Genomic DNA, 27,006 nt, shown 5'->3' with positions numbered 1-27,006 from the left:
TTGGGATTCAACAACACGTGGATTTATCAGAAAAGCAGCAATTATGGTAATGAATATAATAATGCAGTAGAGTTTGCAACCGTTATACTACACAACATGTGGTTAAATGTGGAGTTCAATTATGTGATATTGTTAGGGAGAATGTGAGAGCCTTCTGAAACCTACATATGCATTGATATATTTGATATAAGGCAAACTCATTAAAACAACGTATATGAAAAATGCTGAAGAAACCACAGTGACAGACAAATTTCATTAGTCAAAGAAGGACCAACAAAACCAGGGCACGAAAAATTATTTAAAAGAACAGCAATCTACAAAACACTCATGACTAAATATAAGTCATGACGACAACCGAAATATTTATGCACCTTCAATTAACGATAAAAAGTTTTAAAAAACAAAGATACCGAACTCCAAAGAAAATTCAAAACGAAGAGTCTCTTATGAAATGACAAGAATCTCAAACACATCAAACGAACGGGTAACAACTGTTATATTTCTGTTTTTTTTCTTTTGTAGAAAATTGTGAATTAAACGGGGATTTATAGCTAGCTTAGCCTCTCACTTGTATGTCGCATAAAACTCCAATATATTGACAACGATATGTAAACAAAACAAACAGACATAATAGGTAAAAATGACAAAAATAGGGATACAGCAGTCATTATTGGATTATAATCTTAATCATTATGAAAACAAATAAATATGTCAATGAAGAAACACAAAAAGACATATAGACAATGCACATAAGCAAAAATGAAAGACAAGAATACAAAAAAATACCATAGCACAATAACACAATGATCACATGTATAAGTATACAATAAAACTTTTAAATGGTTTGCCGATTTATATATATGTATATATCATCAAAATTGGTGATAAGACTTTCTAAAACTGATAATTATTTATTTTTTTCAATTTTCACAATCGGCATTATTTAACCAAAGAATACATTTGTAAAAGGTCCTTTTATATAGAGCAATAAGATTTGACCATGCTTTTAGAATAACATTTTTTTTTTATTTTCTTAGTAAATTAGACAATATCTTGTTGATAGCTGCGCTCTGCATGTTTTTATTATGTAGCAGTTTTATGACATTGATTAGATAGGTACATAGTACGTTTGTTTGCACTTACAACATAGTATAGCATATTTTTTTCTGTACAAAGTAAATCTATCTGGGGTATGCATTGTTCGCTGTTGTTTGTGTGTATGTTTTATTGTTGTATGTTTAGACATAAGTTGTTGGTGATTGATGTAGTTTGCTGTGCTGTCAATAATTTTGTCGATTTCTGTTATTTCCATTTTATGCATCATACACATACACAGCAATTATACAGGTCGCGAATAGCTCTTTAACTTTACTTAAATAAAGATAATTTGATATCTTGATTTCAGGCTGGAATACCCAGCCATAAACAAACGGTCATTCTTGAACCAGAGGCAGCTGCCTTTTACTGCGATACGAAAGAATTGGAAATCTCACAAGGAACAGACGGTTGTATGTCATTACAACAGATGCCTTTGGGTGTAAATTACCTGGTTGTCGATCTTGGTGGTAATGAATGTTTATTTTCATTTATATTTATGCTCACATTAAGTAAGATACACATGGGTTATTTAGAGACGAAAATGCAGTTAAACATGTATGTATTTTCATCAGATCATTCAGATATACCGGTACTTTGCTTGTTCCTTTTAATACGGAAATAACTGATATTGTATTATTGTTTTCAAATGATTGACACTGACGAAAGTCATTTGTTTGTGTCGATATTAGTATATCATTATTTGTTTTTCATAACCATCACAAGCAGAAGAATATATAATTTTTATGATTTTGTTGTGTTAAATTTAGACAATGTTGGAGCAGTGCTAAGACATACTTATGCTGTTGCATTAAATCTAGACTAGTTGTGAGCATCATAAGGTGAGACATGATTGCGAGTAGGCTCTTGAAGTTCATTTGAATGGTATGGATTCATTAATATTCGTGGGATACCAATTTTCGAGGATAAATTTTCGTGAGAACTTGGGAAAACAAATTTCAATATTCAACGAATAACAAATTTTCAAAGGAATGAAAGCAAACTTTGCTACAGCCACGAAATTATATTTCCAACACGAAACAAGTTAGTTTTCCTCAATCAATGAAAATTGATACCCTTGAAAATAAAAGAATCCACAGTAGGCGGTTTCGGGTCACTCATGATAACAATATGTGTTCTTTCGGATCTGCGAATATTTCTCAATGAAAGAATATCGCGAAATTGATATCTTTGGACATGTGAAAACTTAACAATGTAAGGCGTGAAAAATATCCATATGCCAAAATTTAGAAACAGATGTATCGTTCAACACATCCTCAAATTATCATATTTTGTTCTATTGTGCAGTATCGGCGTCAATTATAGACAATTATGTTGAATTGAATGGTTGGCTGTTTTAGTTTGTAACCCGGAGTTGTTTTCTCTCAATCAATTTATGACTTTCGAACAGCGGTATACTACTGTTGCCTTTATTTATACATTACCTATACACACAAATGTTTTTTTTTCACTATTTAATTCAGCTGCATGACATGCTATTTTACAGGTGGAACGATAGATATTACTGTACTTAAGAGAGAACAAAAGAGAAATGATTCATATCAGAAAAAAGCACTTGGGCTTAAATGGGGTGGTAAAAAGGTCAATGACTGCTTTGAGGAATATTGTTCATGGAAGTTTGAACGTTTTACAGCATTCAAAAGGAAGCATCCCGATGATTATTTGTATCTGATGGAAAACTTTGAACAAGAAAAAATGCAGTTTAACGTTGATAAAATGAATAAAAGGGAGACTGTTAGAGTCAGACTTCCTGTATGCCTTTCAAGAAACAAATTAGATAAATTATCAATTCCATCAGACTTATTTCGTTCGTTCTACGACATTCCGATAAACGGATTGATAGAAAAATTAAACCAGTTGTTACAATCTGATGTATAAATGAACTGCAAGACATAAACCTTATTCTGGTTGTTGGTGGCTTTGCTGAATCCTCCATCGTTATTAGTGAACTGAAGAAAAAGTTCAGTAACTTTGATATAGTTGTTCCTGAAAAACCTGGATTAGCTGTAATACATGGAGCTGTTCTTTTTGGTTTTTTAAAAGATCTCGGGGATAACAAAGTCAATATAAAGAAGAGAAAACCAGAACGAGACATGAAACAGCAAGCCAATCCATTAAAGCATCGTTCCCGTAGTGACGGAAAGAAAGTAAAGCATTTCCTCTCAGACATTGTTGGAAGAGAAGTTATAAAGGAAATGAGAAAGGAGCAATTAACTCAGTTGGTTGGACAATTTCAAGACAAGATTTATAAATTCAAAAGAGAACATGTAGAAAGAGATAAAGTAATAGTCACACTTCCAATTGAGCTTCGTGATCTGTATGCAAAGAAATATAACAAAACATTGGAAGACGGCTTAGACACTTTCACAGATGACGTCAGCTGTAGAAGGGATAAATTAATAATAACGTCGTCATTTTTTCAAAAACACTTTCTTTAGTCTTGTGACTGGCCCGTGTGTACCTGTTTCTTTAAAGTTGATTTTCTGTTCAATATATATTGTAATCGAATTATGAGTTTGCCTATTTTCGTCTATTCTTCCTTTTATCATGCTTATACTTATAGCATATATTTTTTCTGTAATCCTTATGTTTTGGTCTCAGAGTAAGATGTGGTTGTTTAAATAAATTGGATAGGAGTTTTATTTTTACCTCTTTAGAACATGAATATGCATATACTCGTAAGTGTGGTGTTTATGCTTGTCTTTGTCATTTTTTACGCAAAATTTATTTGCATTTGGATATTCTCATACATGTTTTTTCTATACAGTTATTTGACTTACTTGTTATTTAGATGGCTGCTGTGACAAAAAAAGTATTAACTGAAATGTCAGGTTTTGATTATGTGCACAAGAGGCGCGTGGCATCTATACACAACAGTGTTGCTGAAATCTAAAAAAAAAAAGTAGAAAGCTAAATTTAAAAACGCAGTTGAAGAGCCCAGAAAAATTGAAAAAAAAATGTTACAAATTTTGTTAAGCCATCTATGCATAAGAAATGAAATACCGCGAGCGTTTCATTAGATTTTTTAAGATTTTAAGAACAGACAAATATATAACCCATGATAGTTCAATTCATCATAGGAGCCTGGTTACATCTGAAACTTGTGACATATTTGTTAGTTTTATAGTGGTTAAAGTTATAACACAATGTAGACTGCTGTACCCTTTTTGACATTTTTACCTATTGTGTCTGTTTGTTTTGTTCACACATCGTGGTTATTATAATGTAATGTGATGCACCTGTCATACACGTGAGAGGTTTACCAAGCTATAAAACAAGGTTTAATCAACCATTTTCTACAGAAGAAAAAGCCTGTATCCTGTCAGGAATGTGACATTTGTTATCTATTCGTTTGATGTCTTTGAGATTTTGGTTGTGCAATTTGATTAGGGACTTTCCGTTTTGATTTTTCCTCGGAGTTCAGTATTGTTGCGATTATACTTTTTTCGGGTTTGTTATACTATCTGGGTCGAAACTTCAACCAGCAGTGGCTTCAAGTGGTTGACAAAGGTACCGTATGATGTTTGTTATTTTTTGTCGTTGGGCTAGCTTCTATCTCAAATGTGTATACGTTTCCATGTACTTCTAAACACATGTGTTAAGGGAGTCAGGAACATGCAATTTTCGTGAGTTCTGAGACGAAATGTGGTTCTCGCGTATAAAATTTTATCTTTGCATCTATAATGAGTTATTGAACCCTCGGTAGAAATATCGACAAACAGTATGCCTACCCATATTAAAATGAGCATAGAGGATGACATGAAGGAGTTATATCGATTCTTATAGGACAAAAACGGTAAATTTAACTGCTGAAGCGTACAAAAATTCCTGAGGAATGTTTGGTTGTTCCGGTTCCTCTCCGTGAATTATGTACACAAACAATACATTTTCATATTTGATAATTTTAAAAACTAATAGTAGTGTAATTACCGGATATTCTAACAACAATATATTAATAATATTTTATAAAGCAGCTAAAATATGTATCTTTTATTACGATGAAATTGAAAATAACGAATCAGATTTATGTATATGAGGGGCGTAAAGGTGGGGGGGGGGGGGGGGGGTATCTGCATGATTGGAAGAACGCGAGGTAAAATTGCCATTTCACGATGCACGAACAATTAAAAATGTCTTGCAAGTTGATCTGTTTACCGATTTCACGAAACACGGTGAATATCGACCCTTTTTCACGGCTGCACGTGAAATAAAAATGGCATAACACGTTGCACGAAAATAACCCATTATCACCCTCGTATATGGTTGTTTGAATTTTTAAGGCGGTTGTGTTGTATGTCTGTAGTGTCTGCTTACACAGTTGTGGCTGCTTTTTGGCATATTAACATAAATTATGTCTGTTTGGGTTAATTTACCAATTTTGTCAATTCAACTAAAATATAAATAAACAACTGTCATACAAGTGGGAGGTATATAGCTAGCTAAAAAAAATAACTCCCCATTTTCCTTGGATAATGCATGCACCAAGTCAAGTTTAAAATTTAATTGGTAACAAGACAAGTTCTTTATCCTTGGTTTGTTTTTAAATCGGGACTTAAACACGCAAAATGTTACCATTCTAGTTTAAACACTTTTTATTAATAGAAAATTACAACAATAAAGATTACAATGTAAAATGAAATTCAAATTTGGGATTCGGAAACAAGTTTGAAAATACGCATATAAATCCTTCTCCCCATGTTGCCATTCTTGATAAGAGCTACACATTCACCTGGTTCCTTAGAATATGCGTCCTCGTCACACGTTTTACTATTATACATTGGATTCGTTCGTTTATCCAAGTTGACATTTTGAACAGATATCAATTCACATGCTCACGGTATTTCTTTATAATTAGTCATTACCAGAGTTGACTAAATGATCCATAACAAGCTGAGAAGGCAAATTCTAATAGCAGATCCAGCTACAGTTAAAAAGGGTGTTTTAAACCAGGATTTAGAAGGGTTCCAACCACATGTCTCCATTCAAAAGTATTGATCGTCAATAAAAGGTGGTTCCAATCCCAAGAAACTCCCCTGAGTCTGCCACTGAATTCTGGTTTATTTCAACATGGTCTTTGTGATAACAAAAATTTCCTCTAATGGGTTTAGCAGCAATAGCATCGTCCACAAGTCATTCAAGCAAAACAAAGCCTTCAATGTCCTTTGAACTCTTCTTTTAAAGGGTTACTTATGTGCAAACGCTTTTTGGCAGACAATTGTTTGTTTTCTTCATGTTCTTGTTACAATAACTTTTTCATGAAGTTGTATATTGACGGATTGTACGTTGTCTCATTGATGCATTTTATGTTTCCATTTTCAACTTTATTATATTCATAGAAATCAGATGACCCTATGATGATCTAGGATATTTTGAGAACCTTAATTTACTGAAGTTTTGTACAAGAATATAAAGTATATCACTAGCAAAATGTCTTTAGAGCTGGTAAAATGGCGAATTTAATAATACCTGAAATTGCAATTGTTTGGGATCTCATAAACTCACTGAATATTGCATGGGATCAATTTTGTAAATTTAAATTGCAAGTTTAAACTTGATATTAGATATATGTTTTATTGGTATCACTAAAATAGGAGAAAAGAGCGTCTGCCTGACAACTAATCGGTTACACACCTTTCCCACACACTCTCTTGAATATCAAAAAAAAAATCCGAAACCTAGACCTATATATAGGAGCAAGATCAACTTTATATTGATATTAATATATGTTAATAAGCAGACCAATGATTTTAAAATATATTTGTATATTAAACACGTTTAGTTAAAACTATTGTACAGTTATAATGAACAAAATTGCATATATATACTGATAGATAATACTACAATTTTTACTTTATTTGCATATTAGTCTAGAGTGTCGTCTACTTTTTTCACGATTTATTCACACAGTCTCCACATTCACAATACAAAGGTAACTTCCTCTGCTTGATTGGGCCTCTTAATAAATGTGAAAAGTTATGTTTTATTCAAAATTGTCGAAAGCAAAGTTTCATATGTGTTCTCGTACGTACGAATACTGAATAACAGACGGACGGCCACACGAAAAAAATAAATAAAATAAATACTGAAACTCTTCACTTTCGATAAAAAATCCGGAAAATGACAGACATATCACGTATCATGATAACAATGTTAAAACTGTAAACTAGTGTTGTTTATAATATAAATTCAAGTTCTTCGTGTATATATTGTCAATATTTCATTTTATTACTTAAAAAAAAAATTTGGTGTAGAAAATTCAGGGGAGGCAGTTGCCTCTCCTGCCTCATAGGTAGTTACGGCCCTGCCTACATTTAACAAATATTTACCTTGAATTTGATTTGAATCTTAAGTTATGGAGTTATGGAAGGAAAATTAAGAAACGTGTTTAAAGATTTATCACTTTATGTAAGAATGAATGTATCTGATATATTATCAAACGGTATAAAGTGAAGCATATAAAATGGGTCAAGTTGACCTATTTGTGCTTGGTTATGTACCTAGTAATAGAATATGGCAAGCCGTTGTGGAATTTATTCCCTATTTATTAATTATTAAAATTCGATTTATTGATATTAAGAAATGATTTTTTAATATTAAAAAATCATTTATTAATATAAATAAATAAATTATTTCTTAATACATATATTAATAAATCGAATTTTTAATATTCAATACGCTGATTTTTTAATATGCAAGTACAAATCAAAGTTTATCTGTTGTCCTTTTTATTATTATTAGTAGAAGTATTTTGTGGGTATAAATGTCTTTTTAAAGTATACGAAAAAATATCCAACCCTTCTATTTATATATCAATTTCCATGTCAAAATAATATACTACATGTAATAGTTCAGTGCCACTTGATCACATCGCCTAAACAAATCAATTTCTAACTCTTTCAATATGTGTTTTCTCCTCTTATGACGACATCACTCTCAAGTACTGTCTTTATATTTGATAACAAAATTTAATGTTTATTACTTTTGACCAGGAACTATAGAAGCACTCTATTTGGTCCGAGACCACAATTATTTCGTAGTGCATTTCTTTTAGAACATAAATGTAAATAAAAAAAAATCCCACCTGCGCTTTCTCAAAGAAACTTTTACAGTGTATTGTACTACTTTGGAACAAATTATATCAAAATTATAGAAAACGTCATCGTCTCTAACTCAAAATATTGACAATTTTATCTTTAGGGCGTCTTGAAATCTTTTGACAGCTTCCGAAGTGCTATTTTTCAACCTTTTTCACCTGGACCAAATCACTACTTTCCTTTAAAATTCTGGATCCAAATTTTTTCACAGTGTAATTTCACCCCCTTCTTGCAATTTGAGGCATCAAACATGGAGAAATAAATTTGGAAGGGATATAAAAATTAATGGCAAGTAACCAGGGGCGGATCCAGCCATTTTAAAAAGGGGGGTTCCCAACCCAGAGTAAAAGGGGGGGTTCCAGCTATATGCTCCCATTCAAATGCATTGATCGGCCAAAAAAAAGGGGGGGTTCCAACCCCCGGAACCCCCCTCTGGATCCGCGCCTGGTAACCCACTGTCAACACTAGGGACTATATTTGAACAACGAAAATCAAGGGACGACAATTGTGGTCTCGGACCATTTACTGTCTTTTTTTTAAAGAAATTTTTAATAAAAAAAATCAATTAAATTATTGCATCATACAAATTCCCTATTTTTTTTAAGGGAATCTGTAAAAAAAAAAAAGAAGTGATTTTACAAAATCCCTAGTCAAGATCGGGGATTTTGTAAAATCAGTGATCGGTTTAGTAATCATAGTATACAAAATCCCTTAAATTTTCATGGATTTTACAAAATTCTAGATTTTACATATTCACTGTAACATAACTATACAAATCCTTGCATAGATGCACATTTATATATATGTCTCTGGAAAAAATGCAGCTAAAATAGCATTTTAATTTGAGTATTAAATTTGGAATCCCTTAAAATGATTTCTTTGCCGGGGATTTGTATACTATCTATAATATACAAATCCTTGTTACTAAATAAATGAGTATTGGTTTTGTTTATCTGTTTATTCTGTTAACTAATTTTAAACATAAACGTTAAATCAAGGATTTGTACAGTGATACACTTACTACATGTACTATACGAATCCTTCTCCAAACTATATCGTGAAATAATATCTGGGACATTATGGACTATATTCATATAATCTATCGGTTGGTACATTGTTATACCCAAAGAGTAACTTCCCTTGTTTCAAACTCTTCTCAATTTATTTCCTTGTGAAGATTTTTCATCGACAATCGCTGATTCAGTGATGCAATTTCACAAAAATGACGGTTTTAATTTAAAGAAGTGACAATATATGGATGATGCTGTTCTTAATTTTATCAATTTTGACAACCTGGTAAGATTGCAAGACTTTAAACAGCCCCTGTTGAATAGATGAAGACAGAGAGGGGTGTCATCCACCATCCATTCATGATTTTGTGTTTCAAAATTTAAAGTAGGATTGCAAAATCACATGATGACTAAGTTTAATGCGTTAATCAGCAAATTATAAAACCTGTATGTCTTTTGGCTGTTCAAATTCAAGAATGTCACATGATATGTATGCTTTTTATAGATAGATTAAAACAAGAAGGTAAAAAAATTGTTATAGTCACTTCAAATATTTCTAAATAGAGTGGTCTTGAAGCGGTTCTGTTCACCCTGATTACATGTTCGCACTGGGTCTGTGCATATGCTGTGTGCCCTGAGTTTGTCCACCAATAGAGTCCTACCACCCTGGGTTTGTTCTCCCTACTTTTATTTAAAAAGACTAAAAAGTATTAATATTAATTTTCATAAGAGGGGCCCCACTCTAGTCATGCTTCAGTGATTCCTAATTTAATCAACCAAATGTTTCCCTCAAAAGGGGGGGGGGGCCTGGCCATTGCCCCCTCCCCCTAAATCTACCTCTTGATACGAGTACAATGTATTAAAAAGTTTAATATTAATAAACTTATAAAAATGTATTTACACTTTGAGTATTAAGCTGAATCTTGCCTCCGAATGACCTTAGATCTACTCCGAATCACCTTTTGACGTCGAGTAACAATCACTTTTAATTTGTGACGTCAAATATTTTAAATTATGATGTCAAAGTTTACGGGAACCTGTGTGATTTTACGTAATGGCGGACAAATTTGCATACAAGTGTAAATACGTCTATTCAGATATGTCATGTATGTAAATGGTATAAATTCATAAAAACACATGGAAATACATAATTTGGGATATATATATTCAAAGCTATTTTAGGGGCCACAATCATTTGACAATCATGGCAATTGATTTATAATACCGAACTAACAGTGAAAGGGCGTTTTGAAAAAAAGCATGTAACTTACAAACACAAACAAAACATCACAAGTTTAAACTTTTGAAAAATAAATGAGGAGTATTTTTTAAAGAAAATTAAAGTAAGATACTTGAAGATGTGATATTCTTGTCATTATCCCAGATTCAGAACAGGGTCATCACCAGGGCTTCCAAATTTTTTTGAGCCAGCCGGACATTTTATATCTGATCCTGATTTTAATCCCCAAGACTATGTCACAAAAGGCAATTATGGTAATCAGATGGCCATCCCAATGATTGACATTAGATTAAAAAAAACGATATTAAACTTTACTTTAATATGAATTTGATGTTCTGACGTAAACTGTTGAAATTGGCATTGCATCATTCAAAGTGTGCACATCAGCCTGCTCATATCTGCCTTAAACTCTTTATTTGTGATAAATGATGTTGTCAAAAACTTCACTTTTGTTTTTAAAGTCACATTTTCCAAAACCAGATGTTGACTTGACAATGGTAAAACATGGACCATAAATGGATACGTAAAATCCGTGTACGTTTACAAAGCAGGACTGAGTGAAGAAGCTCTTTCCACATTATTTCTTCAACAAAATACATTTGTACTTGAAATGAACGTTAGATACATGTACGTATCAATGATAATTTTAGCATTTTTGAAGGAATGTAGGATGCATAATTAAATTTCCCACCTGTGCACATGCACACATATGTTCTTGTTCATACGCCGTAGTTCTTAAGATTTTTCATTTAAAACCTTTTTAAATGTTTCATCAAATCATGTTTATCATGTTTATAAATGTATTTATTTTAATTTTAATCTTTTGGACTAAATCAAATAGAAACAAACCCCTGAAATGTACGAAAATAATTGTGAATAGACCGATTAATTTATATGATGTCCGGTACTGAAAATAGTTTACCTGTCACCTGAACAGGTAGTTTTCAGCTGTCCAACAACTAATTAGCCTTGATTAAAATTAGAAAGTATTGAAGACCAAGTAGGGGTTGTTTTGATAGTAATTAATCATCATGTCACTTTTATGACCGGAAATGTGTGGCTGTTAAAGGCAAAAGGTTGGGTCAAAAAGATCGTGAATTATGTTAAAATGACCGAAAAAGCCTTGAAAACTAAAAAGTAGATGACCGTTTCATGCTTTGCCCAGCTGGACTTTTACTATAAACACAGACTGACAGACATCTGATAGTCAGAGCTCTGACATAAACAAGTCAGAATAAAATGACTTCCATAGGTCAGATATAATTTGATGTAAGTGTTGTCTCCCTTCTTGCACTCAACAGAATATGACTTGTACAGGTCAGTTTATGTCAGACTTTAATTAATCATAAAATGACTTCCACAGGTCAGCTTTTGCATAAAATATTGTGACTTAATATCTTCATATTCTAATAAGATTTATGTCCCTTTTTGATGCATTTTGACTTAGAGAGGTCATTTTTGTTCTGACTGTAAGCAGTCATTTCTACCACTTTGTTATCAATCTCCATAAAATATAGTGATTACTAGTTTCAAATCAAAGAGTTTAAAAAGTGGGGCTCATTATACTTTCTTCTTTCCAGAATCTTAACATAATATTATATATTTATCTCATCAAGTTCAATCATTTCCAAATACAAACAAAAACCAAAGCAGAAAAAATGGATCATACAATTTTCTGTCAATATCAAAAGATTTACAAAATACAATATTGGATACATTAACTAGTACCATGACAATACTTCAAATATCCAAGGAAAAAATAAGGGATCTATTCTCATCCACTTTTAGCTAAATTTATCAAGAGCAAAACATTTATTATTTTAATATTTCATTGAGGTAAATACTGTTGTGCAAACTGACTCAAACAAGTCACACTATGTTCTGACTTTAAAGAGTCAGTCAAAACTAAACTTATTTCAACCTTTAAGTCTAGTACTGTCATATTGATTTAAAAATGTATGAGAAAGCCAGATATGGGACAGAGAAAATATTAAGGTCCCCTAAAGTCACAATGAGGACAAAAAAAAAATATTTGGTATATTCAATATTTAAATGCATTTTCTTTTAAACAGGTCAAATCATGTTTTGACTTAAAACAGGCAGCCCAAAACTAAATTTATTGAAATTTTTAGAGTGGGGCACTGACATATGATATTAAATGAAAGTATGGGAACGTCAGACATAAGAAATATATGTAAGATCCCCTAAAATAAATAACCATTTGACTTAATTGTTTCTAAACATTTATCAAATAAATTCACAAATGGCAGATTCAGAAGCAGGGCTTTAAGGAAGTACACCTAGCTTTGATTGGAAAATTTGTTCTGCAATCTGACTTGAACAGGTCAAATCATGTTCAGACAAATTGACTTAAACAGGTCAAATGGGCATGTTCGGACAAATTGACTTAAACAGGTCAAATCATGTTCTGACTTAAAAGAGTCTGTCAAAAACTAAATGGCTTGCAAAGTTATGTAAAAGTTGTGCATTATCATGATTGTGATGTGATTGTTAGAATGTATGGATACAAGTAGGAAAAAAAATCACAAAAAATTAAGTCACAATTATAAGAACTATATATATAAAAGATAATTTGGTATATTTTTGATATCTTAATATTTCATTGAGGTAAATCCTGTTGTGCAAACTGACTTGAACAAGTCACATTATGTTCTGACTTCAAGGAGTCAGTAAAAAACTATACTTTAATAAAGTATTGCAACTTTAAGTCTGGGATTGTCATATGCATTTAAGAATGTATAAGAAACTCAGATAAAAGACACCCAATAATAAAGTCACAAAAATGTGGACTATAAAAAAGTGTATTTGGTATACTATTATTTAATATTCAAATGTATTTTGTTAACAAATTTCTCCAAATTATTTAAATTTTTTTATTATATTTCTGTATTTTCATGACTTTTTTTCTGTTAAATTAACATTTGGAACTTTCGGTTTTAAAAAACATTATTTTAAAAACCATTTGACTGAATTGTTTCTTAAAAAAAATTATGAATTAATTAACTCAACAGTAGCAGATTCAGATATGGAGAGGCTTAAAGGAGGAAGACTTAGTTTTGATTGGACATTTTTTTTTCTGTCAACTGACTTTAACAGGTCAAATCATGTTCTGACTTCAAAGAGTCAGTCCCAACTAAACTTATTTCAACTTTTAAGTCTAGTTTTTTTCATATTGATTTAAAAATGTACGGAAAAGCCAGATAAAAGACAGAGGAAATCAGGTCCCCATACGGCACAATAATGAGGACTATAAAAAAGTTTATTTTGCATATTCAATATATTTAAATGTATTTTGTTTTAAACCGGTCAAATTATGTTCTGACTTCAAAGAGTCAGTCAAAAACTTCAATTTAGCCAATTATTACAACTTTTTAGTCTATATAATATATTATTTTAAACCATTTGACTGAATTGTTTCTAATAAACCTATCAATTAATTAACTCAACAGTAGCAGATTCAGATAAAAGGGAAAAAGGGGGGGGGGGTGCTTAGAAGAAAAAAAACTAGTTTTGATTGGATTTAATTTTCTCTGTAAACTGACTTTAACAGGTCAAATCATGTTCTAACTTCAAAGAGTCAGTCAAAACTAAACTTATTTCAACTTTTAAGTCTAGGATTTTCATATTGATTTTAAAATGTATGGGAAACCAGATAAAAGACTGATGAAATAAGGTCCCCTTAAGTCACAATAATGAGGACTATACAAAAATGTATTTGGTATATTTTATATTCAAATGTATTTTGTTAACAAATTTCATCAAATTAATATCTTAAAAATTTATTCTATTTCCGTATTTTCATGACTTTTTTTCTGTTAAGTTAACAAATAGAACTTTTGGCTGTAAAAAACATTATTCTAAAAACCATTTGACTGAATTGTTTCTTAATTTTTTTTTAACTCAACAGTAGCAGATTCAAATAAGGGAAAAAGGGGGGGGGGGGGGGGGGGGCTAAGATGAAGAAACATAGTTTGATTGGATTTTTTTTTCTGTAAACTGACTTTAACAGTTCAAATCATGGTCTGACTTCAATCAAAGAGTCTGTCAAAACTAAACTTATTTCAACTTTTAAGTCCAGGATTTTCATATTGATTTAAAATGTATGGAACATTTTTATTTGATATATTCAATATTCATGACTTTTCTTTTCTGTTAAGTTAACACATGGAACTTAATTGTGGTTGCAAAAAAAAAATATATTTTAATAACCATTTGACTGAATTGTTTCTAAAAAAAAATCAGTAATTAATTAACTCAACAGTAGCAGATTGATATTTAGTGGGGAGGGGGATTAGAGGAAGAACACCTAACTTTGATTGGACATTTTTTTCCTGTCAACTGACTTTAACAGGTCAAATAGTGTTCTGACTTCAAAAAGTCAGTCCCATCTAAACTTATTTCAACTTTTAAGTCTAGTTTCTTCGTATTGATTTAAAAATGTACGGAAAAGCCAAATAAAAGACAGTGGAAATAAGGTCCCCATACAGCGCACTAATTAATGAGGACTATAAAAAAGTTTATTTTGCATATTGATTATTCAATATTTAAATGTATTTTGTTTTAAACTGGTCAAATTATGTTCTGACTTCAAAGAGTCAGTCAAAAGCTTCACTTTAACTTATTATTACAACTGTTAAGTCCGGCATTGTCATAAATATATGCATTTAAGAACGTATGGGAAAATCAGATAAAAGACACCCAATAATAAAGTCACAATAATGAGAACTAATATTTTATATTCAAATATATTTTGTTTACAAATTTCATCAAATCATCTTTAAATTTTATTATATTTCTGTATTTTCATGACCTTTCTTTTCTGTTAAGTTAACACATGGAACTTTTGGTTGTAAAATATATTATTTTATACCATTTGACTGAATTGTTTCTAATAAACTTATCAATTAGTTAACTCAACAGTAGCAGATTCAGATAAACGGGAAAAAGGGGGGCTTAGAAGAAGAAGACCTAGTTTTGATTGGATTTAATTTTCTCTGTAAACTGACTTTAACAGGTCAAATCATGTTCTGACTTCAGAGAGTCAGTCAAAACTAAACTTATGTCGACTTTTAAGTCTAGGATTTTCATATTGATTTTAAAATGTATGACAAACCAGATAAAAGACTGATGAAATATGGTCCCCTCAAGTCACAATATTGAGGACTATAAAAAAATGTATTTGGTATATTTTATATTCAAATGTATTTTTTTTAACAAATTTCATCAAATTTATATCTTAAAAATTTATTTTATTTCTGTATTTTCATGACTTTTTTTTCTGTAAAGTTAACATATAGAACTTTTGGTTGTAAAAAATCATTATTCTAAAAACCATTTGACTGAATTGTTTCTTAAAAAAAATTAATTATCCCAACAGTAGCAGATTCAGATAACGAGAAAAAAAGGGGGGGCTAAGATGAAGAAACCTAGTTTGATCGGATTTTTTTTCTGTAAACTGACTTAAACAGGTCAAATCATGTTCTGTTAAAAAAATGTTGAGGAGAAAATACTATGAAAATCAGACTAAGTTTGGTGACTTTGTTGTCCTTCAAGAAGTGGTACATATAAATACATAATATTTTCACTACAACTATCTATTGGGTGTTTTTTAAATAGATTTTTTAGCAACATTTATAACTTTGTAATTTATGTTCAATTGTACACTTGTTATTCTTAATATATATTTTTTTGGGAACAAAATCTTGTCAGGGTTTCTTATGGTACTAGCATGACAAGAGCATTCATATTCTTAAATACTCTAAACATTAAAAACAAGTCATTATCTTCAGATCATTCTGAGTCTTTCTGGCCTTATTAAATTAAAGTCAGAACATTCAGACTTTCATAAGTCAGAACATTCAGACTTTCATAAGTCAGAACATTCAGACTTTTATAAGTCAGAACATACTGACTTCCAATGTTCTTCTCACTTCTGTAGAAACAAAGACTATCTATATTTCAAATAAAAGGTTAATGCTTTATGTGGCTAAGCATCTGGGGTAAGAATTATAGATGTGTAACTTCATAGGAAAACATATATGCCATATAATTAGGGATTGACCCTGTACATGTATGTCATTCAAATCTTCTTGAAATGACGAACAGGAATATTATATGGTTTAGGGGTGGTGATCCAGACCATTTCAAAAAGGGGGATGGGGATGACCCCCATGGACTTTCCCTTTATTTCATTTGATTTGTTGTATTGTCCCATATAATAATATATAGGTTTAAGGGGTGGGGATCTCAACCGTTTACATGTTTTCAAACATGAGGGGGTGGGGTGACCCCAAGGGACTTTATCTTTATTTCATTTGATTTGTCTTGTTGTCCCTTACACTAATATATATGGTTCAGGGGTGGGGATCTTGACCATTTACATGTTTTCACACTGTAGGGGTGAACACCCCCCCCCCCCCCCCAAGGGACTTCCCCTATATTACATTGGGTTTGTTTTATTTTCCCATACAAGAATATATATAGTTTAGGGGTGGGGATCTCGACCGTTTACAAAATATAAGAACATTCGCAAATGGCAGGGGAAGGGGTAAACCCAGAGACTAGCCCGGTATATTTCATTCAAATCAACAGGTTGATTTACAGGTGGGGATCTCGACAATTTTCAAGATATAAGATCATTCTCAAATGACAAGGGGTGGGGCGACCCATAGAGACTAGCTTGGTATATTTCATTATAATTTACAGAGAGAAAAAATTGAGTTAAGGGGGCAGGGATCTCGACTGTTCAACATTGTCAAATGACAGGGGTAGGGTGATCACTGGAGCCTTACCCTACATTTCATTTGATTTGTTTTTAATATCATATTCCATGTTCATAATTGAAAAACCCGTTTTGTGAATCTCTTTATAATGTTCTCAAGTTAAAATCATTTTTAAAATAAAAATAAAAAAATATTTCGGTTCTTTTAGTTAAACCCTCCCTTCCCTTTTCCTTTATTAAAATTATTCCGATTTAATTTCATTTTCATTAATATCAATATTCAAAAGATCGTTTTTCTCATTGGGAGAAACGAAAAAACAAATATATTTATAAGCCGCAAACTCGGAAAGGTTAAAAAGTCAATTCATGATTGAGTTTAAAAATAGAAAAATCACGTGATGATGATCAGCTCGAAGCAATAATTTCACTTTTAAAATTGCACTTACTGGTTATTAATGTTAATACTGTTTAAGACAACACGAGTTGTCTCCCGAAAATAACAGTTCATTATCATAACAACATTTTCTGACCTGAACAAGTCAGAATTGTCAGACACCAGGTCATCTCAAAGGCCACGCGTCCGTATTTACAGGTCACGCGCCTTCATGAAACAGCAACAAAATCACTTGCAAAGACCTTCTTCACACGCAAAAAATATTAAAATGGCCATGAAAATACGGAGGTAATATGTATTACCTTCTGAAGATGACCACATTGACCTAGATTTTCAATAAAAAAACGTAAATAATCACTATATTTTCAATAACTTCTCGTTCGAGAAACTCCCAAAACAACGACTCTCAAACACGTGATCTCTCGCAAAAAACCACGTGATCGTATGTGTCTTAGATCGGCGGCAAATTCAAAATATCTTCTGGTTTGACGGACTCGATGGAAAACTACGCAAAACAAAAATTGACCTGTACAGGTCAGAATGTCAAAACATTTTCTGACTTGAAGAAGTCATTTTATTCTGACTTGTTTATGTCAGAGCTCTGACTGGATATGTTGATGATTTCAGCATCATTATCATGATAATTAATCCCAGAATCATTTATATATATTATCATGATTATACAACAAACAATATATATTTAAAGCTACAATTAAACAAAATCATTTTGTCTATATCATGAAATTATATATACATGTAGCAAGCAATTTATGTGTACTCCTTAATAGTGTTAATTAGGTGATTATTAAAGATGATCACTCTTACTTGCAACATTTCTGAACAAAATATTAAAATGTACTTGGATGAGTGATTGAAGAAATCACTAAGTACATGAAGTACAAATGTATTTCCCCTTTAAAATGTAACAGCTGCATATTAATTTTTTTTTTTTAGTCAAAGTCCCAAAAAAGTTTGTCCTAACAGCAAAAGAAACATGCCTCCATCATGTCCTTTTTTAGCTCACCTGGCCTAAAAGGCCATGTGAGCTTTTCTCATCACTTGGCGTCCGTCGTCGTCGTCGTCGACGTCGTCGTCGTCGACGTCGTCGTCGTCGTTAACAATTTTTCAAACATCTTCTCCTCTGAAACTACTGGATGGATTTGAATGAAACTTAAGATGATTGTTCCTTAGTATATCCTGCACAAAATGTGCGCTTCGATTTTTGATCCGTCAAAAAACATGGCGGCCGTTACTTAAAATAGAACATAGGGGTCAAATGCAGTTTTTGGCTTATATCTCAAAAACGAAAGCATTTAGAGCAAATCTGACATGGGGTAAAAATGTTCATTAGGTCAAGATCTATCAGCCCTGAAATTTTCAGATGAATCAAACAAACCATTGTTGGGTTGCTGCCACTTAATTGGTAATTTTAAGGAAATTTTGCAGTTTTTGGTCATTATCTTGAATATTATTATAGATAAAGATAAACTGTAAACAGCAAAAAAGATCAGCAAAGTAAAATCTACAAATAAGTTAATATGACCAAAATTGTCAATTGACCCCTTAAGGGGTTATTGTCCTTTAATGACAATTTTTCACAATTTGTTCATCATATTTGCTAACTTTAAAAAATCTTCTCCTCTGAAACTACTGAATGGATTTGGTTAAAACTTAGCATGGTTGTTCCTTAGATTATCCTGCACAAAGTGTGTGCTTTGACTTTTGATCCGTCAAAAAACATGGCCGCTGTTACTTAAAATAGAACATAGGGGTCAAATGCAGTTTTTGGCTTATATCTCAAAAACGAAAGCATTAAGAGCAAATCTGACAAGGAGTAAAAATGTTCATTAGGTCAATATCTATCAGCCCTGAAATTTTCAGATGAATCAAACATCCAATTGTTGGGTTGCTGCCACTTAATTGGTAATTTTAAGGAAATTTTGCAGTTTTTGGTCATTATCTTGAATATTATTATAGATAAAGATAAACTGTAAACAGCAAAAAAGATCAGCAAAGTAAGATCTACAAATAAGTTTATATGACCAAAATTGTCAATTGACCCCTTAAGGGGTTATTGTCCTTTAATGACAATTTTTCACAATTTGTTCATCATATTTGCTAACTTTAAAAAATCTTCTCCTCTGAAACTACTGAATGGATTTGGTTAAAACTTAGCATGGTTGTTCCTTAGATTATCCTGCACAAAGTGTGTGCTTTGATTTTTGATCCGTCAAAAAACATGGCCGCCGTTACTTAAAATAGAACATAGGGGTCAAATGCAGTTTTTGGCTTATATCTCAAAAACGAAAGCATTAAGAGCAAATCTGACATGGAGTAAAAATGTTCATTAGGTCAATATCTATCAGCCCTGAAATTTTCAGATGAATCAAACATCCAATTGTTGGGTTGCTGCCACTTAATTGGTAATTTTAAGGAAATTTTGCAGTTTTTGGTCATTATCTTGAATATTATTATAGATAAGATAAACTGTAAACAGCAAATATGATCAGCAAAGTAAGATCTACAAATAAGTCAATTTGACCAAAATTGTCAATTGACCTCTTTAGGAGTTATTGCCCTTTAAAGACTTTTTTCACAATTTGTTCATCATGTTGACTTACTTTAAAAAATCTTCTCTTATGAAACTGCTGTATCAATTTCAGCCAAACTTAGGCTAAATGAGTTTCAGAGTTTCAGAGTATTTAGTATAAATTTTATATTTCATTTCCTTGTATGTCAAGAAACATAGCTCCTATGGCTAAAATAGAACATAGGAGAAAATGATTTTTTTTTGCTTTTGAAGAAAATAGGACGATTCAAAGAACATTTAAATAAATTGAAAAGCCAAAATAATCATTGATGAGAGATTAAACAAAAAAAATTCAGGTGAGCGATTCAGGCTCTTGAGAGCCTCTTGTTTCCCTCCTTCTCAAACACACAAAACATGCAAAAAAAATATGGTTCTAAGACCACATGTATATTTCTGAATCCTTCCATTTAAATAAGGCATGTAAGGAGAATTCTTTAATGTATGGAGAAGAAAGAAAAAAAGAAGTTTTGCATATTGTTACACATGTTACAGTCATGACAGTATACGTAGAATATAGATGTTTATTTGACATTTTACATGTTCTCTCTGTTTTCAAAGTTGATGATTTTTCTTTTTAGGTGATTAAAAAGTAATGCACTAATGTCATGGCAGACGATCGTGAGATTTTAAAGGAATTATGGGAAGGAAGAATCCCTGTAAGATTTTCACTGCCTTTAGAGGAGGTTGATTCTGGTGAGGAACCAGAGTCAATTTATGTGAGTAACAGTAGATGTATTAGTTTATATATTTTATATTTACATTAATATTGTACATTTTAATGGTTTTCAAGTACATTTGTAAATTTTGTGTTGTTTTAATATACATTTGTATACTAAACCTGTCATAGGAACAGTAATGTGCAGTTAGCCACTAATCCGATGCCCCAGACTAGTAAAATGCATCTAGACTAGTAAGATTCATCTAGACTAATAAAATTTATTAAGACTAATAATCATGATCAAAAACAGTTGTCTGAATATTGGTCCTCTAACTAGTAGTTGAAAAGATTTAAGTGCAGACTGCCTATTAACATGATAAACATGATAAACACAAATTTGAACATAGATTTATAAATATTTATTAACATGATTAAACCACATATGATTTCACAACAGTTTTTTGTTTTCTTTTTCATTCATTAAGACATTATACTTCAAAAACATATAAATGAAACAAAATTTAAAAAAAACAACAGTCATGACTGTACTAGCTAATAAAGGCTAGAGGTTACCTGGGTAAATAAATATCTATTTATGATTGTTTATATTTTTTTTCAGCTTATGTTACCTAGACTAAGTTATTTCCCCTTGGTGACAGATAAAGTTAACAAGCATTTTTCAAAATATGTTAATCAGGAAGAGGCAACAGAGATGTGGCTAGCCTATTCTGAACAACCGCTGAAATGGTAAATTAATGATACCTAAAAATATATTGTCATTGTTCATGTTGTTCATTTATATTTTTTATTTTGATATATAAAACTTTCAAGGGAATTCATGTTTAAGCAGTAACTCACAATTTCATTTTAACATGTTTAAAGCTTTCTTTATCATTAATTAAAAAGAATTTGTTTCTGTGAGTGCAAGCTGTAACCATTGTAGGCTTGTTTTTTAAAGATTTAAGTTTTGACAAATCATTCTCTTGCTATATTTGAATGCTTAATTAGAATTATACCTATACTTTAAGAAATTGGCCCTATAAGTGGCCTTTTGATTTTTATGTCCAGGCCATAGTCATGATAGTGGATAGGGCAATAAGTTTTACCCTTGTCCATCTGTTTTTCGGTACATACCGAAATTGTTACTGTTCTGTAACATAAGTTTACATCAACTAAATGTTATGAAAATGAAGTTTGAATTTTGATAGCGTCCCTATTACCTTTCTAGAGTTATGCCCCTTTACAATTGGAAATATTAATGAATTGTTCATTTCTGTTCTCTTACTTTAAATTGCCTCAACCAATTGTTATGAAACTTATGCAAAATACAAATTATCACAAAACACAGATGAATTTCACATTTTGGTGGTGTCACTTTAACCATTTTAGAGTTATGCCCCTTTACCGAAGTAAACAATTATGATTTTTCTTTTGTTTTCGTTCTCTTAATTAAGTTTGCCTGAAACAAATCTTATGAAACTTAAACAATGCTTATAACCACAAAATACAGATCAAGTTTGATTTTTGGTGGTGTCACTTTGACTGTTCTAGAGTTATGCCTCTTTACAAAAATTTCTGATTTTTTAGTTTCTGTTCTCTTACTTTAAAGTTTGCCTCAACCAAATTTTGTGAATATATTACACATATTACAACAAAACCCAAATCATTAACAATTTTGGTAGCATCCCGTTGACGATTCTTCAGTTATGTCTATTTATAACTTTATATGATATAAAAGCATGGATGTCATCTGGGTTACATGGACATATTCCCAATTTGTTTTCAATTCCGTTCTCTTACTCTATGTTACCTCAACCAACTGCTATGAAACATATACACAATGATCATAACCACAAAACACAGCTCGAGTGGGAATTTTGGTGGTGACATATATATACTATAGTACTTTCTAAAAAAAATTTAATTTTCATTTATCACTATTTTTCAGGCACTATCCAATAGGTGTATTATATGATTTATATGGTGATAAAGACTCAACACCTTGGAATATTACAGTGCATTTTCAGGTAACACAATATTTAAAATCAATAAGCTTATGAAATTATAATATGTAAAATTGAGAATGGAAATGGGGAATGTGTCAAAGAGACAACAACCCGACCATAGAACAGTCAACAGCAGAAGATCACCAATAGGTCTTCAATGCAGTGAGAAACTCCTGCACCTGGAGTCATCCTTCAGCTGGTCCATAAACAAATATATATATACTAGTTCAGTGATAATGGACGTCATACTAAACTCCAAATATACACAATAAACTAAACTTAAAAATCATACAAGACTAACAAAGGCCAGAGGCTCCTATCTTGGGACAGACGCAAAAATGCAAACATGTTTTTTGAGATCTCAACTCTCCCCCTATACCTCTAGCCAATGTTTAAAAAAAACCGCATAATAACAATACGCACAGTAAAAATCAGTACAAATTATATCAAAAGGACAAGGATGTATTTATTGCTGTTTTAAATTTGGTGGCAAATAAAATGCATATTGAGACTTAAAAAATTATAATGTGATATGGATAAAGACCCTGCTATTTACTGAACAGACACGCTAATGGGGGAATTTTCACATATTAGATCACAAAAGTTTGTTGAGCATGTTTAAAATCTATTTAGATATCACTATGATAAAAAATATAGCACCTGCATGGTATCATGGTGCATTTAGGACCTAGGGGAAACAATTGGTATGTAGTATCCTTGTCAAAACATTTAAAGAGAAGTCGACTAGATAACTTTTATCTAATTTCAGGATTTTCCTGAGGACGAGATATTACATTGTCCCAGTAAAGAAGCAGTAGAGTCCCAGTTTATGTCTATGGTGAAGGAAGCAGATTCCTTGAAACACCGAGCACAGATTATTAATAATATGCAGAAAAGAGACCACAAACAGTTATGGACAGCATTATTACATGGTAAATATACCAGGAAATTTATCCTCATGCTTCAGTTTGGTTATAGATAATTTCATATCTTTAAGAGAATAAAAAAAAGTGTTTTGTGCCTTTTAAGCTTATCTGACCCAAAGGGAAATTATAAGTGAACTTCTTGATTTACACTATTACTGGTTGCACTATTTTAAAATTAACTTCCATGGGAATCTTATATTTTTTAAAAGAAACAAGCCTTAGAGAAAAAAATAAAGTCTAGAACTTACTTTTACCATTCCAAAACAAAATCATGAAAATGTTCTCTAAAATTAATGCAAAATAAGGAAAACAAGGATTTCACAAAGTATACTAATTTTTTAATGGTTAAATTTGCTGCCATAATGTTGGAATTGGAATTTGTTCAAAAACTATCAGAGTAATTTCTCTGACATTACAGCAGTTATTTATCTTTATAAACAATGAACTTTAAAGAATTATCATGATCATTATAATTTTGACCAGATAGAGTATTTTTATGTTTGTTAAATAAAATAACATACATTTGACTTTAAGTTTTTCTTGATGAACTTTTATTGTGTAAAAAGTAAACAGTTATAGCTCAAAATACAGCCTTCAACATGGAGTCGAAACAGCAAGCTATAAAGGGTCCCAAAATAAAAAGTGTAAAATAATTCAAACAGTAACAGCAAAAGTTAAATCTAAATAAAAAATGAGGATTGAGAAACACTTATAAACCACATCAACAAACTCATATGAAAAAAATTCATACACTGCATTTATTTTAAAAATGAAATAATTTTTTTTTTAATTTCAGACAGATATGACCAATTTTGGTCAGTTAATAAAAAATTAATGGAATCATCAGGTGATGACATGTTCAAATACATTCCTTTTAGAATATATCAGGTAAGTAAACAAACCATAGGTATTACAATATATAAGATGATATAAGTAAAAAGTACTCTTTCTGGTTGTTAGTGTGGTACCAAACACCTTAACTTAAAATAATTGACTTGTTTAATTTTCATAAAATTTTGACAAAAATTAAATAATTTTCAGAATCTTCATACCACACAATCTGAAAAAATTCATTGGAAGTATAGCAGTTTGACACACACAAATTTTGATCATTGTGAAGCTTAATATTTCCTTAAAAATAGAACAAGATTAAAACGTTGAGCTGATTTTTACAAAGTAGTGTAGTGTTATGAACCATTTTAAGCATGTTAAGAAATCAATTTGAAATAGATAAGTGGGGATTCAAAATGATTATATTTTGTATTTTATTTATGACTACAGTACTGTACATCCTTGGTCTTGTGATTTGCTCATCTTGAGGGTGGGAGATTTTGTGTTTTATTCCCACCAATATGAAACCAAAGATTTGTTAATTTGTGCTTGCTGCTGCTCTGCTGTTGCATTTTCAACAAGCTTAATGATCTGGTTTAGCATGCAGGTCTTGTCTACTTTTAAGCTTGCATGGATACCTAGCATGCATTAATCATTTTCATTCATATCTTATCAGAGTTTCTTCTTTTGGTTGATTTATGCTCAAGAAATAGTATGTTTCCTTTATGCAGTTTTTTTGTTGTGTACAGGTTTTTCAAATTATTATGATCATAGATATGTGCTACTGGATGAATGCCAATCACCAACCAATCTCCCTTGAAGCAAGATACTTTTATTTTTTTATTTTTTTTTTTAGATTGATATACCAAATATTCAGAAAATATTTAAACCATGCAATACAGATGGAGAAGAACAAAATTTAGGAGAGTTACTACATGAATGTGTCCCACATTTGTGGGATGAAGGTAAGAATGATTTATATTGATCAAACTATGCACACAAATATAGTTCTTTCAGAAGTTGAGGTAGGATATTATGGTCTTAAAGTATTTATTAAAAAAATAAGACATATCATGATTTCTCAGCAAAACTTTCGATTAAAAAAAGGCAAATTTCGAATGCAATGAGGCATGATAAATGATACAATTGGTTCAAATTAATTAATTAAAGTAGTATTTATATTTACATTAGACATGTTACAGGTATTCTGATCATCTTTTATAACTGGAAACATTTTGTATTTTTCTATATGTTTATAACAATGGATTGCACTTTTTTTATAGAATGAATCATCACAAATCATCTAAGATATGAAAAGAAAGACCACCTTCATATTTTATTCACTTTTGAATGTTTCTGTTGGAATATAAATTAAATATTATATTAAGCAGATATGGTATGTTTGCCAATGAGACTTAAACACATGGATGTAAATACCTATTTTGGTGGGGTCACTGTATGTAAGCCTTCAACAATGAGCTAAGGGCCTAATCCCATAGGTTATATTACCCAAAATTATAATAAGGATAAACGTTTATTAGTTATGATTGTTATTTGTTTCATTAGTGTAACATTTCGTTTCTGTTTCAGATAAATTTACGAAGAGAGTAGTTACACACGGTATAGAAATGACATTAAATACTCCAGTATTGTGGTTGTCTCAGAATTTTAGTTACCCAGAAAATTTTCTGCATTTATGTTTATTAGACAAAACGGACACAGGATGATACAGAAAGTTCAAAATCTAGGTCTATTTATTTTAATTCTTGTGATTTGAGTAATTTCTTGCAATTCTGCAAATGAATATATTGAACTGTATCAGTTAATGATATGTGACACAGATGAAATGTGATTTTTTTTAAATGATGATAATGTACTATAGCAATTCAGAGTCAGTTTTCTTGAAGGTTAATTTGATGAAAATCACATACTGTGAAAGTACTTTAATTCGTGGGTATCAATTTTCGTGGATTGAGCAATATTTACATGTTCGTGGGTTTTTTAATTCGTGGATTTTATTTTATTTTTTTTAAATTGAAAATTAAAGCCTTTAGAAACGAAGGTTACAAATGTTTTGAATGGTGGAAATTGCAAAGTAAGCATTGACCCCTGTAAATTGAAGTGATAACACTAATGAACCCATGATAAAGTCATCATCAAAGGTGTAAATTAGGCCATAAACATGTCACCTAAAGAAAATAGTAACATAAAAAATGATATAAACGTATCTTAAATTTTGAAATAATTCTTATCAAAATCAAGCCCAGTATGAAATTATTATTTCCCATATGTACGAGCACTATGAGGATATGAAATGAATACTTTATCATACTAGCATATCAATACCAGAAATCTGACTTTCATCGATCAAAAATATTTTTTATGAGAATTAAAAGATC

The 27,006-nt window shown here is 31.1% G+C and overlaps 1 protein-coding gene across 1 annotated transcript; it reads left to right on the top strand.

Moving 5' to 3' along the window:
- Window positions 1-9,355: 9,355 nt before the first annotated feature.
- Window positions 9,356-26,531, top strand: LOC139491189 (autophagy protein 5-like). The gene is made up of 8 exons (XM_071278664.1): window positions 9,356-9,506; window positions 20,765-20,902; window positions 21,464-21,591; window positions 22,793-22,871; window positions 23,620-23,782; window positions 24,573-24,664; window positions 25,464-25,572; window positions 26,198-26,531. Exons 2-8 carry the CDS (start codon window positions 20,792-20,794, stop codon window positions 26,332-26,334), a joined length of 819 nt encoding a protein of 272 aa, XP_071134765.1. The 5' UTR covers window positions 9,356-9,506; window positions 20,765-20,791; the 3' UTR covers window positions 26,335-26,531.
- Window positions 26,532-27,006: the final 475 nt, after the last annotated feature.

The sequence above is a fragment of the Mytilus edulis genome, chromosome 10 (assembly GCF_963676685.1).
Source record: "Mytilus edulis chromosome 10, xbMytEdul2.2, whole genome shotgun sequence".
Lineage (NCBI taxonomy): Eukaryota > Metazoa > Mollusca > Bivalvia > Mytilida > Mytilidae > Mytilus > Mytilus edulis.
This window is presented reverse-complemented; position numbering and strand designations above follow the sequence as displayed.

Coding starts and splice junctions, on each gene's coding strand:
- LOC139491189 (XM_071278664.1), top strand. CDS start 20,792: ATGGCAGACGATCGTGAGATTTTAAAGGAATTATGGGAAGGAAGAATC. Junction 20,903..21,463: donor AGGAACCAGAGTCAATTTAT/GTGAGTAACAGT, acceptor ATTTTTTTTCAG/CTTATGTTACCTAGACTAAG. Junction 24,665..25,463: donor TTCCTTTTAGAATATATCAG/GTAAGTAAACAA, acceptor TTTTTTTTTTAG/ATTGATATACCAAATATTCA.